We start from the raw sequence: 16,843 nt of genomic DNA on the forward strand, positions 1-16,843 counted from the left end.
GACCAAGTTATTGGATACTGTAATCATCTAGGTCCCAAATTTGTAGATGATGGCAAAATTTTGACTGAAAAGCAAACTGTGAGTCAGATACCAATGTGAGTAAGGAGGCCTGATCAGAGGAAGATGGTATCCTGGGGAAGATGAGAGGATTGGTACAGCTACATAATATCAGCCTCAAAGAAGCGTTGATGGTGTTTGTGGTTCCTAGTCCTTTAAGTGCAAGATGTGAAAGTGAAGGGAAGAGACCAACTGATTTTCACAGGAAGAGATATAAATTGAGATAGCTTTGCACATACAGGGATAATCTGAGGCAGGAAACAACAGAGTCCTTGACCTTGACCTTGAATACGTCCAAGAAGTAGTCATGAAGTTTTTGGCAAAGACAAATAGGTGAAGCAGAAGGAGTGCCAGATAGAACCTCTAAAAGATAATCTTCTTTGCTGCTTATTGCATTGTAGTTTTCTCTAGCTTATTGGGATAGGCTCTTTAAGTCTACTTGGAAATCTGTAGATGTCTGGATATGAATCAGAAGCCAGATCTATGACATTTCTCAATGTTATAGATCAGATCAGATCAGTCACTCAGTCGTGTCCGACTCTTTGCGACCCCATGCATCGCAGCACGCCAGGCCTCCCTGTCCATCATCAACTCCCAGAGTTCACTGAGACTCAAGTCCATCGAGTCAGTGATGCCATCCAGCCATCTCATCCTCTGTCATCCCCTTCTCCTCCTGCCCCCAATCCCTCCCAGCATCGGGGTCTTTTCCAATGAGTCAACTCTTTGCATGAGGTGGCCAAAGTACTGGAGTTTCAGCTTTAGCATCATTCCTTCCAAAGAAATCCCAGGGCTGATCTCCTTCAGAATGGACTGGTTGGATCTCCTTGCAGTCCAAGGGACTCTCAAGAGTCTTCTCCAACACCACAGTTCAAAAACATCAATTCTTCGGCACTCAGCCTTCTTCACAGTCCAACTCACATCCATACATGACCACAGGAAAAACCATAGCCTTGACTAGACGAACCTTTGTTGGCAAAGTAATGTCTCTGCTTTTGAATATGCTATCTAGGTTGGTCATAACTTTCCTTCCAAGGAGTAAGCGTCTTTTAATTTCATGGCTGCAGTCACCATCTGTAGTGATTTTGGAGCCCAGAAAAATAAAGTCTCAATGTTATAAGGATGGAGTAAAAGTGAAAGGAGTTATTATAGGTGGCCTAGCTATTCTGGTTGTATAATATAGAAAAATCAACATCCATTTGATGCACTCTGGCCATTGTTCCATGGACAATATACAGACTATATGAGTCTGCATATGGAGAACTTTGAAGAGAAGAATCTACCTATAAGCTGTAATTGCTTGATTGTCAGTCCATGGAGCTGGAGTCCCTCCCTTATGGGCAAAGTGGCAGGCATTGAAAGTTTACATCACACTGGAACAGTATAGATCTCTTATAAAATTTGAATAATGGTCTTCTAATGGACTTCAAGTTGGGCATGGGAGTAGTTTACCCATTGGACCACCCAGGCAACATGGGTGGAAGGTAAAAGTGAAGTCACTCAGTCGTGTCCAACTCTTTGCAACCCCATGGACTGTAGTCTACCAGGTTCCTTCGTCTATGGGATTTTCCAGGCAAGAATGGACACATATCCTGTCGGTAGCAATAAACTAAAGATATGACCAGATGTGAGTCTAACAAAAGCTCCAGAGGTCAGTGTTCAGAGTCATAACTTTGTCTCAGAGAACCACTGGGCTGCTTCTCAGCAAAGGCAGGTGTCTAAAGACTCTACTATCATCTATTTCTTCAGGCATTGCCAGGAAACCTATGAAATTTCAATGTACTTTGCTAATTATACTTATCTGTTGTTTTCTTCTAATCCAGTCTAGTAATTCCAATTGCAGTTGTGGACTTGTACAGAAGGAGTGCCAGATAGAATCTCTAAAAGATAATCTTTGCTACTTATTGCATTGTGTTTTTCTCTAGTTTATTGGGATAGTCTGTAGATTCAGACTCAGACTGCTTTAGGTTAAACTTTTTAGAAACTCAGAACAAGGGGAAGATTAACATGAAAGCTTGGCATTTCTGACTACCTAATATAAATATCTTTATAATCTTATCTTCAAAAAAGAAGGCCCACTGTATTCTAGCACAGTGTGAATTTATTTATTTTGATTAAATAATATGTTTATTTACATATTTATTTGCCTTTTCAGAGTTATTCCAGGCCAGAGTTATCAGACATTATGGTCACAGGGTCATTGGCCTGTGCTCCAGGTGTTTAAAGGCCATCTTTATAGCGAGTAGCTCTGCACTGGGACAGGAAAAAAGCTTCCCCCATCCCTGGTTTTACAACAGGATAAGCTCTTTTGTGTTGGAGGCATCTGTTTCAGTGCAAAAGGATTAACACAATAAAAGTAGTGGAGGATATTAGATAAAGGTGATTAGATCAATTCTTGGATTTCTTGAAGGCTAGTATTCTGGCTGGGATCCAGACAAAATCCATTTCCTCCTTGAAATGGTTTGATTGTAGAACAATCTTTTGCAACTGCATGGACTGGAGCCTGCCAGTCTCCTCTGTCTGAATTCTCCAGGCAAAAATACTGGAGTGGGTTGCCATGCTGTTCTCCAAGGGATCTTCCTGAACCAGGGATTGAAACCAGGTCTCCTGCACTGCAGGGAGATTCTTTACTGTTTGAGCTATCAGAGAAGCCCTAGAGCACTACATGATCTGCAAATAACAACAGATCTCTGTATATCCTTGATGGACTTGAAAGTTTGCCATCCAAAGATATCAGATAGTTTTTGAATGTCTATTTCCAAGGTTTGTCCTTCTTCTAAATGGCCCAGATGGCCAAGGACTTAAATGCCTAATGTTTGTTTTTATGACTTGCAACTATACACTGAGTAAATAGCCTTGTTTAAATAGCCACAAATAATGACCCTCTCCTCACTCAAAAACGTATTTTCCCCATTTATCTTCTACTTTTTATTTTAAATATTTTAAACTATGCTTCCCAATTCATACCTGTTTCAGGCTGCCATCCTAACTTGGGCTTCCCTGGTGGCTCAGATGGCAAAGAATCTGCCTGCAATGCAGAAGACCTGGGTTCAATCCCTGGGTCCGGAAGATCCCCTCGAAGAGGAAATGGCAACCCACTCCAATATTTTTGCCTGGAGAATCTCATGGTCAGAGGAACCTGGCAGGCTATGGTCCATAGGGTTGCAGAGTCGGACACGACTAAAGCGACTTAGCAGTTTCCTAACCTAGCTCTGGGCAATTGATGTAATATTTTTTAACTTCTCCCCTGTGCTCTGTACAATGGATTAAACCAACTTTCTAAAATCCCATTTTCCTTTATTGCTTGTTTATACACTTATATATTTTTCATGATTACCTCAAAATAATCCATGTAGCTGGATCTTTGGAATAATAGGCATTTCAGGATTTTTCAAATGCTCCAAAAAATTAATATATCATTCATACATAGCTTTGTGTATATTTATGCCAACCAGAAAGCAATTAGTTATGAAGCATTCTATAACATCCACTTTTTAAAGGAAAATTTTGCTACAAACTAAAATGAAAGAAGCTTTAAAACTCCCTCAAATTTAAATTACAACACTTTGTTTAAGAGTCATGGGAATTAGTTTCAGAAGAGACTATTTCTAGGGAGAAAAAGGGGGAAGATTATATATCCAATTTAAGTACTTTCTTGAGTCCCTTTTTCAAATGAAATCACCTTTATAAATTAACTAAAAATCCAGTAACCATATTATTTAGATAACATAAAACTTGAGACTTTTTCTAATAAGATGTTTCTGCTTTCTTGTAGAAGAGGTCTGTCAAGAAGGCCTTATCAACGAGGATTAATGTGTTCTCAATGTGACGGCTATGACAGATGCACAGATTTTCTATGCAGTAAGCTAAAGAAAATAACTGAAACATGAAAAAATTCCATAATGCATTGAATGACAAGAAAATGAAGTGGTGAACACTTGTCTTTCATTGTCATGTTAATATTGTTCCTTAGATCAGAAAGGTTTTGTTATATTATCAAAGGTGGTATCAAACTGTATCATCTTTAGACTTTTTTAAACTGCACAGCCTTTTCTGCCCTCTCTAACTCTTATTCCTGCCCCTAAGGACATACTAGAATATCTGAAAGAAGGAATGAGAACTAACAGTTTTACTCTGAAGACAAGCTTTGCATCTAATTCCTGAAATATCAGCCTGTTTGAGAATGACTGCTCTAAAGAATAGGATATTCTAAAACATTTATTAAAAAAAGAAAAGAAGTAAAATAGCAAATGGTTAATATAATAGCCTTTTACTTTTGTAATATTCAGAAGATAAAACTAGAAAATGTTTTATTAATACATTTTTCTTTTCATTTTTCTAAATATAAGAGCATATAACCCAAGATGCTTACAGGAATGTAGTAGGGAGTAAATTCAGACAGGGGCATATTATCTTTTGTGTTAAAGAAACTAGTGCTGGAGTTACCCACTGTAACATTTCTTCCCTTGCTTCATCTGAATCAAGATGCAAAACCTTGCCTTTCCTCTTCCCTTTTTCTTTCTCTTCCTGGGAATATCCAGACCTAAAACCGTTGCATAGGTCAGAAAGGGGTAGGCATCCACACAGACGGAGACATGTTAGCACCTAAGCAAGAAGGCAGGGAATCCATACATGATGCAGCGGGCATGAGGAGAGAGCCGAAGCGGGGTGAGGACACATGGGGTAGCAAGAAGACAAGGAATTCATACATGATACAGTGGGCATGAAGAGAGAGCCTAAGTGGGGTGAGAACACATGGGGTACGGCCATGTGTGGAGAGCTAGAGCCCTCAAGGGCTGAGGTGAGTGTGCCTGCTGGAGATCAGGCTTGGAGCCCCTCATCAGAGTAATGGCATGTCCATGCAGAGTGGCTCACTCTGCGGTGTCACAGTCCAGGCATGGTGGGGACAGATCCACCCGGGGTGGGAGGGAGATGCCTGGCAGTGTGTCAGAGTCTGACCAGGTGAGGAAGGCATCCCTGGAGGTCTGGGCTGGACCTGTGTGGGAGCCCAGGCAGAATGGGGAGAAGATTCACATCTAGGGCTGACCTGAAGAGGGGTGTTAAAAAGGAAGCAGCTAAGGGGGCCTCTGCATTTGAGGGCAATCTCCTCACACTAGGTATCAGAGTCCAAACTAGGTGAGGAAGCTTTTAATGTTGGGGGAGGTGGCTTGGCATGGGAGGGGTCAGAGTCCTAGTGGTGTAAGAAAGGAATCCATATGTTGGAGAAGCCCAAAGCTAACTTTCAGAGTCTGAGCAGGGTGGGAGAAGGATCCAAGTAGAGGATCAGCCTGCCCATTGCCAGATTAAATGCTGGGCATCCAGAGGAGGAGGGAGAGAGATGGACTGAGTGTTTGAGGTTGGTAGATGGAAGCTATACATTTAAAATAGATAAACAACAAGGTCCCAATGTATAGCACAGGAAACTGTATTGAATATCCTGTGATAAACCATAATGGAAAATAATTTATATATGTGTTTAACTGAGACACTTTGCTGTACCACAGAGATTGGCACAACATTTAAAATCAACTGCACTTCAATTAAAAATTTTTGAAATGCTAGGCATCCAGTTAAATTTGAATTTCAGAAAAATAAAAGTATTTTTAGTATAAATATATCCCAAATATTACATAGGCTATTCTTATACTAAAATATGTCTGTTGTTTTCTGAAATTTGAATATAACTAGGCATCCTATATTTTTATTTGCTGAATCTGGCAACTCTACCACCCCAATGTGGAGTATCAGAGTCCAAGCAAGAAGAGGGAGTAGAAGCAGTGATGGGAGATTAGAAGCATTTTGGAAAGTGAAAGTGAAAAAAAAAGAAAGTGAAAGTGAAAGTCTCTCAGTCGTGTCTAACTCTTTGCGACCCCATATGGACTGTAGCCTGCCAGAATCCTCTGTCCATGGAATTCTCCAGGCCAGAATACTGGAGTGGCTAGCCCTTCCCTTCTCCAGGGGATCTTCCCAACCCCGAGTCAAACCCAGATCTCCCACATTGCAATCGGATTCTTTACCATCTGAGCTACCAGGGAAGCCCAGAAGCAATTGGAGGATAGATCAAATAAGCAAATAGATTAAGGATAATGGAGCAGATTTCTCACTGTCAGAGGATGGCATATGAATATGTAAAGGAGGAAAACAAGCCCAAATCTTTTGGTGATGATTTGGATGATTTAGAGTTACTGGAACTTAAGAGTTTCAATAAATATAAATAAACATAGACATAAATATTTATATATGTATGTATCAACATACATTTATTCCCTAGCTCTGAGACAGCCTTGGAACAGTGTCCTCTCAGCCCTAAAGCAACGGGGGCTTCCAAGGTGGTGCTAGTGGTAAGGAACTTGCCTGCCAATGCAGGAGATGTAAGAGATGCAAGTTTGATCCCTGGGTGAGGAAGATCCCCTGGAGAAGGGCATGGCAACCCACTTCAGTATTCTTGCCTGAAGAATTCCATGGACAGAAGAGCCTGGTGGGCTACAGTCTGTGGGGTTGCAAAGAGTCGGACATGACTGAGTGATGCAATGAGCACAATAGTACTCAGACCTTGGTTTCTAAATTCCAGTCCACACTAAAGGGAGCCAGGACTCTCTGGAGAAAGGTCAAATTCCAGGGCTGGGGCAGGAGAAACATTAAATAAACCCCAAACATCTTTTTCTACCTGAAAGCAAGGAAGTGCTCAAAGAATGGTGGAGACATGTAACATAAAGGACACAGAAGCCATCTTAAAGGGCTTTTACTGGTCAAACTGGGACAATTTGAGCACCAAAATAAGGATAATAGTAGTCAATTATAACTCACTGGATAAAACAGGATACTATAATTCATACTGATATAAATTAATAAGTGACTAAAAGTTGTATGAGAAACAGTTTATTTGCATAGTTCAGAAGTAACTCCTCATAGAAGTACTTCATTAGGGGTAAAGACTAACTTCACGATGGAGGAGCCTGGCAGACACAACCTAACACAATGGTCAAAGTGAATATCAGCAGCAACAGGAAGTATCAAAAACAAAACCCTCCACCACCTAAGAGAATTCAATGAGGAGAGCATGTCATCCATCACCTGTGTGGTATTCCTACCAAAGATGCATAACCTAATCCAGCCACAACGAAGCACCAAATAAATCAAAATCCAGATTTGTTTAAAAACTGGGGATAGATAGATACATAGATATCTAAATAAATCAAAATCCAGATTTATTTAAAAACTGAGAATAGATAGATATATAGATATTTAAAGAAATAACTAAAAACTTCAGAAATAGAAATTCTTGAATGTGCATACTATAGAATGTAAATTGAGATAGCCACTATGGAAAATAATATGGAAGTTCCTCCAAAATTAAAAATACAACTAATGTGTGTGTGTGTGTGTGTGTACACATGCACACTCAGTCATGTCTGACTCTTTGTGGCCCCGTGGACTATAGCCTGTCACTCTCCCCTGCCTGTGGAATTTTCTAGGCCAGAATAGTAGAGTAGGTTACCATTTCCTACTCCAGAGGCTTTTCCCAACCCAGGGATTGAACCCGCATCTCATGCATGTCCTGTATTGGCAGGCAGATTCTTTACCACTGCACCACCCGGGAAGCCCTACAACTACCATCAGTTCAGTTCAGTTCAGTCTCTCAGTCGTGTCCAACTCTTTGCAACCCCATGAACTGCAGCACGCCAGGCCTCCCTGTCCATCACCAACTCCCTCTATTGAGTCGGTGATGCCATCCAGCCATCTCATCCTCTGTCGTCCCCTTCTCCTCCTACCCCCAATCCCTCCCAGCATCAGAGTCTTTTCCAATGAGTCAACTCTTCGCATGAGGTGGCCAAAGTACTGGAGTTTCAGCTTTAGCATCATTCCTTCCAAAGAACACCCAGGACTGATCTTTAGAATGGACCGGTTGGATCTCCTTGCAGTCCAAGGGACTCTCATATGATCCAGCAATTCCACTTGTAGGTATTTATCCAAAGAAAATGAAAACACTAATTTGAAAAGATACATACACTGCCATGTTTATTGCAGCATTATTTATACTAGTCAAGATATGGAAACAACCTTAGTGTCCATTAGTGGATAAATGGATAAAGAAAATGTGATATATATGCACAATGCAGTATTATTTATCCATGAAAAAGAAGGAAATCTTGCCACTTGTGACAATCTGAATGGACTCTGAGAGCATTACATAAAGTGATTTAAGTCCAAGAAAGACAAATACCATATGAGCTCACTTGTATGTGGAATTAAAAACAAACAAAAGAAAAAAACTTGCAGCTATGAATAGATTAATGGTTGCCAGAGGTAAGTGAATGAAATGGATGAAGGGGGTCAAAAGTACAAAATTCCATCTCCACTTATAAATAAGTCATAAGGATGTAATAATGAACATCATGGTGACTATAGTTTATAATACTGTATTACATATTTGAAAGTTGTTCAGAAAGTATATATTAAAAGTTCTTAAGGAAAAAATTGTGTAACTATGTATACTAATGAATGTAAACTGGACTTATTGTGGTGATCATGTCACAAAATATACAAATGTCAAATCATTATGTTGTGTGTTGTAACAAATGATTTATGTCACTTATACTTCAATTTTAAATAAAATAAAATAAAACCCTTGTAAAGAAAAAAGGTATATACTACGTGCCAGAAAAAGTGACAGAAGGTAGTCACCATCTGGACATTGCCTAGTAAGTAAGAAGAAAAAAAGAATCCTTTAAGCATCTAAGAAAAAATGTAAAATCATTTATTAAAGAGTTTAACAGTCAAACTCTTTTTTGAAGAAAAGAGAAAAAATAGCCACTCTAAGTATTCTGACAATACAGTGTTCAGAATGAGAAATACGCTGTAAACTCTCAGGTAGTGAAAATAAGAGAAGGTGCCATGAAAAAGCAGAGGAAAATAGCTAAAATGTCAGGGAAGCAGACTCTGAAGACCTCTTAGCCTGGGACACCAAAATAGGTGATTCTCAAAAGCTCACCAGAAAATTGCTGCAATTCTCAAGAATCTTTGAGAAAGTTCCCACAAACTGTCTCAGTGTTCAGCAGCAAAGCAAAACTTTCCCATTCTACCGAAGAGGTAACTGAATCTCAAATCCATTCAGGTCTCTGGCCAGCAGCCACTTCTGAAGAATAATGGTCTCTCCTTCTTTCAAATAGTCCAAATTTCACTAGCAGTCTTGTCTTTGGCAAACTCAAACCTAAAGCTTTGGAGCTTTCCCAGTGGCTTAGCAGCAAAGAATCTGCCAGCAGTGCAGGAGATGCGGTCAGGAAGATGCCCTGGAGGAGGAAATGGCAACCCACTCCAGTATTCCTGCTGGGAAAATGCCATGGACAGAGAAGCCTGGTGGGCTGCAGTCCATGGATTGCAAAGAGTCAGACACGACTGATATACTTATGTGATAATAATGCTATACTGGCAACTGACAATCCTGAAGAGAGGAGAAACATCCAGACCAGCCTCAAATTTTTCTACAATAACAGTAAAACCTAAGGGTCAGTGGAGTGATGCCTACATTGTCCTTAGTACAAGTGTCAACCAGGAATTTGTATAGAGCCCAAACTTTCATATATAAGCAAATAGACATACTGTGGGAATATGCAGTAACTTGTGGCATATAGTTCTCATAAGCACTTCAATAAACTACTAGAGAATGACTTTCACCAAAAAAGATAAATGGTAAAGCAAAACACTGCGCTGAAAGAACTTTCCTCAAGCACTGAATCTTAATTGATAGACAAAGATTAAAACAAACCTGAAGGTTATAATGATAAAACAAACTGTATGGGTAATAAAATCTGGTGATATATAAATAATATAATTCATAAAACTTGGCAAGAGAAGAGAGAGGTAGAAAAAATGTGCTTAATTTCATCATCTTTTATAGCCAGGGGTCAAAACATATTATTTACAGATGATAAATCAAACAATAGCAATGTTAGTAAATTTAAATGTATTTAAATCAAGTACAAAAGTAAAAGAAGAATGTAATCAATGAAAATTAGTGATGAGAACTAAAGATACAAAGAAATGTACTAATTGCATCATTGCTCAAAATAAGCAATAAATACACATACACCAAAGGGCTTCCCTCATAGCTCAGTTAGTAAAGAATCCGCCTGCAATGCAGGAAACCCGGTTCAATTCCTGGGTCGGGAAGATCCCATGGAGAAGGGATAGGCTACCCACTCCAGTATTATTGGGCATCCTTTGTGGCTCAGCTGGTAAAGAATCTGTCTGCAATGCAGGAGACCTGGGTTTGATCCTTGGGTTGGAAAGATCCCCTGGGAAAGGGAAAGGCTACCCACTCCAGTATTCTGGCCTGGAGAATTCCATGGACTATATGGGGTCACAAAGAGTTGAACACGACTGAGCGGCTTTGACTTTCACTTTCACACAAAAGGAAGTAGAGAAAATACATACAGACTGTACTGTAAAAAGGGTTTTTTTGTATTTTGGCCACACTGTGTAGCATGTGAGATCTTACATGCTGCCCTACCAGGGACTGAACCTTCAGTAAAGTGCGGAGTCTTAACCACTGGACTGCGAGGGAAGTCCCAGTAAAAGATTTTCTAAAATAGAAATTAGTTCATAAAATATGAAGTAATAAATAATACCAAACACAGAAGGCTAACATAGCTTCAGAAATCCAACAGATAACTTCAGTTCATCTCCAAGGTGCCTGAGGAGTGATTTCTAAATTTTCCTCTAAGATTTGCATCATTGCAAGACAAAGCCCTGGTTGACATTAAGGTTCAGTTCAGTTCAGTCGCTCAGTCATGTCCAACTCTTTGCGACCCCATGAATCGCAGCACGCCAGGCCTCCCTGAGTTCACTCAGACCCACGTCCATCGAGTCAGTGATGCCATCCAGCCATCTCATCCTCTGTGGTCCCCTTCTCCTCCTGCCCCCAATCCCTCCCAGCATCAGAGTCTTTTCCAATGAGTCAACTCTTCGCATGAGGTGGCCAAAGTACTGGAGTTTCAGCTTTAGCATCATTCCTTCCAAAGAAATCCCAGGGCTGATCTCCTTCAGAATGGACTGGTTGGATCTCCTTGCAGTCCAAGGGACTCTCAAGAGTCTTCTCCAACACCACAGTTCAAAAGCATCAATTCTTTGGCTCTCAGCCTTCTTCACAGTCCAACTCTCACATCCATACATGACCACAGGAAAAAGCATAGCCTTGACTAGACGGACCTTAGTTGGCAAAGTAATGTCTCTGCTTTTGAATATGCTATCTAGGTTGGTCATAACTTTCCTTCCAAGGAGTAAACGTCTTTTAATTTCATGGCTGCAGTCTCCATCTGCAGTGATTTTGGAGCCCCAAAAAATAAAGTCTGACACTGTTTCTACTGTTTCCCCATCTATTTCCCATGAAGTGATGGGACCGGATGCCATGATCTTCGTTTTCTGAATGTTGAGCTTTAAGCCAACTTTTTCACTCCACTTTCACTTTCATCAAGAGGCTTTTTAGTTCCTCTTCACTTTCTGCCATAAGGTATCTATGGGTAAAACTGCATTTGTCCTTCCAGTCTCCTTCCTAGTGGAATCTGGGAGTGATTGTTTGAACTTCTCTGCCCAAATGAGCAAAGGAAAAGAAATTTATTTCCTGAAACACATTGTGATAGCACTGGGCTAGATAGCAGAAACAAGGAGTACCAGGCTCTGCAGTTAACCTTGCCATCTGTGAGATGAAGAGCAACCAAAAGCTTCTGAAAATAAGAATTAAATGAGGAAAATGAATAGATTCAGAGGACTAATTTTGAATGATATTGGGGGGTGTGGGGACAAGAAAGATTAAAAATAAGATAACACAATATTAAATTAACTGTACTTCATTTTTTAAAAAGGATGTTATGGAATTCTAGAATGTTGAAGCTGGAACAGTCTTTGGAAAGAAGAAGTGAAGTGCTTTATATAAGCTGACAGGATGATTAAGAAACAGAATAAGTACTGGAATCCATACCTCTTCTTCCTATACTTCCATGCTTTCTCTAGCAGACCAGGAGAATCTACTGAAAGAAATATGTTGTACCTTACAATTGGCTACTGGTTGAAGGGGGGACATCAAAGATGAGGGTATGGTACCTGAAAACTAGAAGAATAACATTATTATTGTTGGGGAAAATATCTTATATTCTAGAAAAATAAGAAATTTTATGTAATTCTTTATGAACTTTCTTTTTCTTTCTAGGCAATGCAGATCGTGACCAAGCCATATGTATGTATTGTTGTCCTTTATTTCTTGAACGATTCAACTACTTCATGTGAAATCCAGCTTTCAATTACTTCTTTATTTACAGATTACCGATATTGGTATCCAAGATGGGAAGTACCCCGGCCAATTGTGTGTAATCCACTGTGCTTATTGATTTTATTTCTAAGAATGATGTGTTTTTCACTGAGTGCCACAATTGTCTTGATAATACAGTCTTATTTTCCAAATATATTAGTGGAAGAAGAGATGGTTTCTACCCCTGTGGAAACTGGGCCAGCAAAAGAGAAGGGAAAGAAAGAGAAGCAGGTGGAGGAGGAAGAAGAGAAAGAAGAGGAGGAGGAGGAGGAGGAGGGAGAGGAGGGGGAGGAGGAGGAGGGGGAGGAGGGGGAGGAGGAGGGGGGAGAGGAGGGGGAGGAGGAGGGGGAGGAGGGGGAGGAGGAGGGGGGAGAGGAGGGGGAGGAGGAGGGGGGAGAGGAGGAGGCAGAAGAGGAAGAGGACGAGGAGGAAAAAGAGGAGGGATAAGACTTACCACTGTCATAGGATAAAATTGTAATATAAAAAAAGACAAAAATTAAAAAATGAAATAAAAAACACTGGGAAAAAAACCCACTGAGCTTTAACAAAAAATAATATGCACAAATCACTACCGTAATACCTTTTATCCCCTTCTCTTTCCCATATTTATTGAAAAAATTTAAATTTGAAAAACAAACAAAAAAACATGTATTTTGTAATAAGCACTATAAACCAAGTTCTTGCACACGAAGAACAAATAAAGACATGATGACAGAAAATACTAAAAAAGATTTGACCAGTCTAATTAATCTTAAGCTTTCACTGTATTATTCTGATAAAAGATGAAATTTCTACTTTCTAAATATGTTTCTATCTCTGTATTTTAAATATTTTTAAATGGGTTAAAAAATTTCTCAAGTATTAAATAAGATTATACATGTAATGTGCTTAGGACCATTCCAAGTTCAGGACAACCATTTGATAACTTTTGATTGTGTTGTTTTTATCACTCCTATCATAATTGTTACTCGTGGTGGTGATGGTGGCGATACTTTCCATGTGTTATCAAGACTTCTAATATCATTATTTATCTTTGTAGTACATGTGTTTAGAATGGTGTAAGTGGTATTTGTACATGCTATTAGCAGACAAATTTTTTATTTCTACTTCATGCTCAGTATTTCAAAAGCTTTACTGTAATTCTTTACTAGACTATATAATTTGTTGACACCAAGGGCTAATAAATGTCAAAAGTTTAATTAGTTGTATCAAAGCAATCTGCCTGCTTCCAAATTTGTGTTAAAAATAAAATAAAATTTTTATAATAGTTATCTACTTATTATATATAGTAAAAGTTCATAAGTTAGTAATATAAATTAATTACTTACCACTTGTAGTACTAATAAATGAACTGAGTAAAAATACCAAACATAAGCAAAATACATCAAATGGTGTAAACTTTTTATTTATTAACTGTATTATATTAAAAGTGAAAGTGAAAGTCGCTCAGTTGTTTCCGACTCTTTGTGACCCCACAGACTATACAGTCCATGTAATTCTCCCGGCCAGGATACTGGAGTGGGTACCCTTTCCCTTCTCCAGGGGATTTTCCCAACCCAGGAATCAAACCCAGATATCCCACATTGCAAGAGGATTCTTTACCAGCTGAGTCACAAGGGAAGCCCATTATATTAAAAACCTGTTCTTAAATGGGACTTGAGAATTATACAAAAAAGCAATGAATTTGCTTGTTGTATTTGATAGTTTATATTTAATAGTTTCTGCTTTTTTGCTTATTCGTTTCACTTGCTTTTTTTTGTTATATAAGAATTCAGCATTATATACATAATTTATATATATTATAATATATACTAGTTAATATACAATTATGTATATATATGTTTATATATAGTTATATATATATATATGTATATATAATTTCCATTAAGTCAGCATCTTTTCTACCCAGCCTCCTGAGAAAAAGCCTAAGGTAGGAAAAAGAACTGGTTCTCCACAGTGATTTTCAGTTCAGTTCAGTTTAGTCACTCAGTCGGGTCCAACTATTTGAAACCCCATGGACTACAGCACACCAGCTGCGCTGTTCTACACCAAATCCCAGAGCTTACTTAAACTCATGTCCATCAAGTCAATGATGCCATCCAACTATCTCATCCTCTGTCATTCCCTTCTCCTCCCACCTTCAAACTTTCCCAGCAACAGGATCTTTTCCAATGAGTCAGTTCTTCCCATCAGCTGGCCAAAATATTGGAGCTTCAGCATTAGTCCTTCCAATGAATATTCAGGAATGGCTTCCTTTGGGATTGACTGATTGGATCTCCTTGCAGTCCAAGGAACTCTCAATAGTCTCCAACACCTCAGTTCAAAAGCATCGATTCTTTCGCGCCCAGCTTTCTTCATAGTCCAACTCTGACATCCATACATGACTACTGGAAAAACCATAGCTTTGACTAGACGGACCTTTGTTGGCAAAATAATATCTCTGCTTTTTAATATGCTGTCTAGGTTGGTCATAGCTTTTCTTCCAAGGAGCAAGCATGGTTTAGTTTCATGGCTATAGTCACCATCTGCAGTGATTTTGGAGCCCAAAAAATAAAGACTGTCACTGTTTCCATTGTTTCCCCATTTATTTGCCATGAAGCGATGGGACCAGATGCCATGATCTTAGCTTTTTGAATGTTGAGTTTTAAGCCAACTTTTTCCAGTCTCCTCTTTCACTTTCATCAAGAGGCTCTTTAGTTCCTCTTTGCTTTTCTGCTATAAGGGTGGTGTCATCTGCATATCTAAGGTTATTGATATTTCTCCCAGCAGTCTTGATTCCAGCTGATGCTTCATCCAGCCCGGCATTTCAGATGATGTCCTCTGTATATAAGTTAAATAAGCAAGATGGCAATATACAACCTTGACGAACTCCTTTCCCAATTTGGAACCAGTCTGTTGTTCCATGTCCAGTTATAACTGTTGCTTCTTGACCTGCGTACAGATTTCTCAGGAGGCAAGTTAGGTGGTCTGGTATTCCTATCTTGAAGAATTTTCCACAGTTTGTTGTGATCCACACAGTCAAAGGCTTTGGCATAGACAATAAAGCAGAAGTAGGCATTTTTAGGGGAACTTTCTTGCTTTTTCGATGATCCAACAGATGTTGGCAATTTGATCTCTAGTTCCTCTGCCTTTTCTAAATCCAGCTTGAACATTTGGAAGTTCACAGTTCACATACTTTCGAAGCGTAGCTTGGACAATTTTGAGCATTACTTTGCTGGTGTATGGGACAAGTGCAATTCTGCAGTAATTTGAACATTCTTTGGCATTGCAATTTTTTAGGATTGGAATGAAAACTAATCTTTTCTAGTCCTGTGGCCACTGTGGAGTTTTCCAAATTTGCTGGTATATTGAGTGCAGCACTTTCACAGCATCATCTTTTAGGATTTGAAATAGCTGGAATTCCATCACCTCCACTAGCTTTGTTCATAGTGATGCTTCCTAAGGCCCACTTGACTTTGCATTCCAGGATGTCTGGCTCTAGATGAGTGATCACACCATCGTGGTTATCTGGGTCATGAAGATCCTTTTTGTATAGTCTTCTGGTATCTTGCCACCTCTTAATTTCTTCTGCTTCTGTTAGGTCGATACTATTTCTGTCCTTTATTGAGCCCATCTTTGCATGAAATTCTCCCTTGGTATCTCTAATTTTCTTGACGAAATCTCTAGTCTTTCCCATTCTGTTGTTTTCCTCTATTTCTTTGCATTGATGGCCGAGGAAGGCTTTCTTCTCTCTCCTTGCTGTTCTTTGGATCTCTGCATTCAAATGGGTATATCTTTGTTTTTCTCCTTTGCCTTTCACTTCTTTTCTCAGCTATTTGTAAAGCCTCCTCAGACAGCCATTTTTCTTTTTTGCATTTCTTTTCCATGGGAATAGTCTTGTTCCCTGTTTCCTGTACAATGTCACGAACCTCTGTCCATAGTTCATCAGGCACTCTGTCTATCAGATCTAGTCCCTTAAATCTATTTCTCATTTCCACTGTATAGTCATAAGGGATTTGATTTAGGTCATACCTGAATGGTCTAGTGGTTTTCCTTACTTTCTTCAATTTATGTCTGAATTTGACAATAAGGAGTTCATGATCTGAGCCACAGTCAGCTCCTGGTCTTGTTTTTGCTGACTTTATAGAGCTTCTCCATCTTTGGCTGCAAAGAATATAATCAATCTGATTTCGGTGTTGACCATCTGGTGATGTCCATGTGTACAGTCCTCTCTTGTGGTGTTGGAAGAGGGTGTTTGCTATGACCAGTGCATTCTCTGGGCAAAACTGTTAGCCTTTACCCTGCTTTATTCTATACTCCAAGGCCAAACTTGCCTTTACTCCAGATATCTCTTGACTTCCTACTTTTTCATTCCAGTCCCCTAGGATGAAAAGGACATCTTTTGGGGGGTGTTAGTTCTAGAGGGTCTTGAAGTTCTTCATAGAACCATTCAACTTCAGCTTCTTCAGCATTATTGGTCAGGGCATAGACTTGGATTACTGCGAT

General features: G+C 39.4%; 1 protein-coding gene across 10 annotated transcripts in view; it reads left to right on the top strand.

The window, feature by feature from the left end:
• Nucleotides 1-13,802, top strand: part of GLIPR1L2 (GLIPR1 like 2) — a 47,174-nt gene extending 33,372 nt beyond the window's left edge. For 5 of the 10 annotated variants that reach the window (XM_086398724.1, XM_086398725.1, XM_086398726.1 and 2 more), the window contains 3 exons: nt 3,830-3,915; nt 12,260-12,286; nt 12,369-13,802. In XM_086398724.1, the coding sequence (XP_086254850.1) occupies nt 3,830-3,915; nt 12,260-12,286; nt 12,369-12,805 (550 nt within the window). In that variant the 3' untranslated portion in view covers nt 12,806-13,802. Of the gene's footprint in view, nt 1-3,829; nt 3,916-12,259 lie in introns of all 10 variants that reach the window. The other 5 variants (XM_086398732.1, XM_086398731.1, XM_086398730.1 and 2 more) reach the window with 3 other exon arrangements.
• The last annotated feature ends 3,041 nt before the right edge of the window (nt 13,803-16,843 follow it).

Source organism: Bos grunniens, chromosome 5 (assembly GCF_055505025.1).
Source record: "Bos grunniens cultivar Pamir isolate PY7600 chromosome 5, Bosgru_T2T1.0, whole genome shotgun sequence".
In the NCBI taxonomy this organism is placed as follows: domain Eukaryota; kingdom Metazoa; phylum Chordata; class Mammalia; order Artiodactyla; family Bovidae; genus Bos; species Bos grunniens.